Here is a 3,271-nt window from a genome sequence, read left to right as displayed (position 1 = left end):
GCCTCGATTTATGACGTTGGTGTCGTCATATTAGTTGAATTCTTGTCCGTATAAAGAAAAGATTCGGGGAAAAAAAAGCCGCAGCGCCAGTTAGGATTTGCACGACGATGATCAATCTACACATACGTTCTTATATTCGTGATGTATATTTGCTGTAAGTACAAGGTTAGGGCCCAGCGTGGCACGTGTGTTAACCCATGAGCGCGGGTCGCAGGACTGACTCTCTCCTGCGATCGTCACGCCCTCGTCAGGCTCGGCATGTCCCAACAATGTTTGCAGACTATAGAACTATAGAACTCTAGATGTCGCAAAAAATGAGTAGGTTTTTTATTAGCGCGTCAAGGCAAAGGATGGGGAGTAAAAGAAAATACATATGTAGTAATGCGAAAGAAAATTTTTTTATTCACATGTTATTACATCGTTTTTTTATATGTGTTAAAAACTAAAGCTAATAACTCGCAATCGACGCCCTGATGTCCATTGAAGATATCGCTATCATGTATAGCGTTCTCAGATGTGATATTAGAGAATCGCGTATACTTGACATCAACCGTATCGACGAATCGGGCTAATCATTTGAACGTTACATCGATATACCCAAAGTCAAAGTCAAACATACGGCGTAGCGTCGTTTCGATCATCGTAATGCGTATGGACGAAGAATCGAGACGTACGAGCGTAACATCGTTCAGCATGCAAACTCTGACGGTTAGCGGTCCAAAGCTTATAAAATTGTCCTTGTATTCGAAGCATCTTGTAAATATTCCATCGCTGCTCGTAAAGGTTCTTCCACGTTTCAAGAGACAGCGACAGTTCGTGTCCGCGATGATCTCCCAGAGCAATCTCCACGTAACTCGATGGACCAACGTTGATACCAATTTCCAAAAATTTGTAGCCCATATTCGTCAGATCGTAACGTCTGCTCAGTAAACGCATTGCGCGATGCTCCGTACTATGTACATACATAATGTTAAAAACTGTTTCTTTTGTGCATAGAACGTTGAAACTTACATGTTATATTCCTTCACGTCGTACAATGTGCTGCTCTCTTTGGCGAAGTATACATTTTTTCAACCGTTCGTATAAGCGAGTATCGCAAGACTGATTGCATCTGCGTAAATTGTGACATATATATGGTAATACTTCTGGAATCGAAGAGGAAGACAGGCCCTCCTCCTCTTTCCAAGAATTTCGAACGTATCGCGACATGTTTTATCACGTCTTTCTACGTATTTTCTTTGTCAAGAGTTTATACATACATTTATACATACATACATACATTTATACATACGTTCATACATACGTTTATACATACGTTCATACATGTATTATAAAGGAAGGGAAAAAAGAAATATGTAATAAATACATTAACATATTTTTTATTTAAAAAAAATTCTTTTGCAACCACCAGTTATATATTTTTAATACATTTTGTAACGCGCAATTCTTAACATGTTGTCCACATCGCATAGTATTAGTAACATCCAGATTAGTTAAAGATTCGATGTCTTCGTAAACTGCATCCAAGATGTCGATATATTACATGCGTTCTCGCTCATCGTCCAGAAGCAAGTTCCACAGCCACGTTCGTTTCTCGCGTCCCTTAACCTACACGATAGCATCATCTTCAAATACAGCTGCTGTGATCAGACGTTTCGCCGTTGCACGGAACCATCCCGTCCTCTCATCGCAATCCATGGTGATAAGCACTCAATCAGGAAGCGCAAGACCTGTTGGATCTTGTCAAAAATTTTCTTGGCATGGGACTCGTAAAAATATAATACGTGAGAACGGTCCCCTGTTTCAGCACCGCCATTTCCTTCACGATAAATTTCTTGTTAACAATGAATCCTTGCAGATCCACGAATATTGGCACGGGCATATTGTCGAGAAGACTGCGGTCGACTGCGGTCGATATCGTAGATTTTATATAGTGTCAGAGGTGCACTTAAGTGATTTGATTTTGCTCACAACGTTGGTCAAGGGATTATACTGAATCGCGATCGTGTATGATGAGACAATAGGCTGTTTAATATATTTGGAGCATGTTCTCTTTACATTCAAAGTCTAATCGTACGTCTACGGTGCCACTTTTGACCGATTTGTTTTGTCGAAAGCAATCGATGATTACGAACGGGCCATTACGTAAAAAAGTTATAAAAATGAGACTCGGCTCGAGATATTCGTATCCATAGCCCTTGCAGAAACGCGCGTACAAGTCATACAAAATCGCACATCTGTTTTTATCAAAATCCAAATTCAAATCATCGTATGGATAACATTCCGAATTCAAGTAGAGTTTCACATTGGTTAATTTGTAGTCGTCGAATCGACTTATATACTTGGATATGTTTTTTTTTCGACCTGTTTGCATAACGAAAATGACGTAGCGCGGCTTCTCGATCTGAATAGCCGTTTTGATGGCCCACAAAATGCTTGGTTGTGCTCTGCAAGAGCGAAAACTCGTACAGATCCCATGAGCCAAAAGTCATGCTCAGATATCGTCCGCTCTCCAAAACACGCAGCATCAACAGCTTATTTATCTCGTTCAATAACACGTGCATTCGTCACTGTACTTTGAATAATTCGAGCGCCGGATCTCCCATCAGACAATTGTCGTCGTTGCGCGCTCGTATTGAAATAAATTCGTGACGAGCATTGATCACCACAATGTTTGTATTCTTCGCAAAATCCCAGCAGTACGTAGAGCGGTACACAGAAATTAAAGTATCCGGCCGTAGTAGTCTGCGCATCCCAGCCGGCATTCCGCAGAATCGCAATTCTGTCGGATAGCACTGTTACATTACAGTTTTTGAGCGTGCTAGTTATACTCACGTTTCTATTATGATCAATCGCCATACCATTGAGTTATATTGAATCTCATCGAATATGAACGAGACGCAATTATTTCTCAATGCCACGTTAGCATCCTGGACCACTTTATTCTTTATTAGTTTTTCCTCGATGTATAGAAAGCTTTCGTACGGCAGTGATACAGTCCAGTTGTTGTACGAGTATTCTTATCTCGTCACTGTACCCGAACGTTGTGTTGGCAAACGGATGTTGTTGTACGTGTCAGTCTCTTGATGATGCGATCGTCGAAGATCGGCTCATCTTTAATGTTTAGGATATCAGTCATCTCAAATGTTGCGCACCGTGAATTCTAAAGACTTTAAAAATGTAACGTTCGACGCGCTGAGTTTCTTCTTTCTGATGCAGCTGAATGAGCGAGTGTTATCGAGCTGTGACGTCACCAATCTTGTAAAGAATG

The 3,271-nt window shown here is 40.8% G+C and overlaps 1 protein-coding gene across 1 annotated transcript in view; it reads right to left on the bottom strand.

Moving 5' to 3' along the window:
* Positions 1–1,698, bottom strand: part of LOC108751483 (uncharacterized protein K02A2.6-like) — a 3,073-nt gene extending 1,375 nt beyond the window's left edge. The window contains exons 1-2 of the mRNA XM_018491718.1: positions 1,613–1,698; positions 675–952 (exon numbers count right to left, since the gene is read on the bottom strand). Coding sequence (XP_018347220.1) covers positions 675–952; positions 1,613–1,698 — 364 coding nt within the window. The remainder of the gene's footprint in view (positions 1–674; positions 953–1,612) is intronic.
* Between the last annotated feature and the right edge of the window lie 1,573 nt (positions 1,699–3,271).

The sequence above is a fragment of the Trachymyrmex septentrionalis genome, unplaced genomic scaffold (genome assembly GCF_001594115.1).
Source record: "Trachymyrmex septentrionalis isolate Tsep2-gDNA-1 unplaced genomic scaffold, Tsep1.0 scaffold45, whole genome shotgun sequence".
Lineage (NCBI taxonomy): Eukaryota > Metazoa > Arthropoda > Insecta > Hymenoptera > Formicidae > Trachymyrmex > Trachymyrmex septentrionalis.
This window is presented reverse-complemented; position numbering and strand designations above follow the sequence as displayed.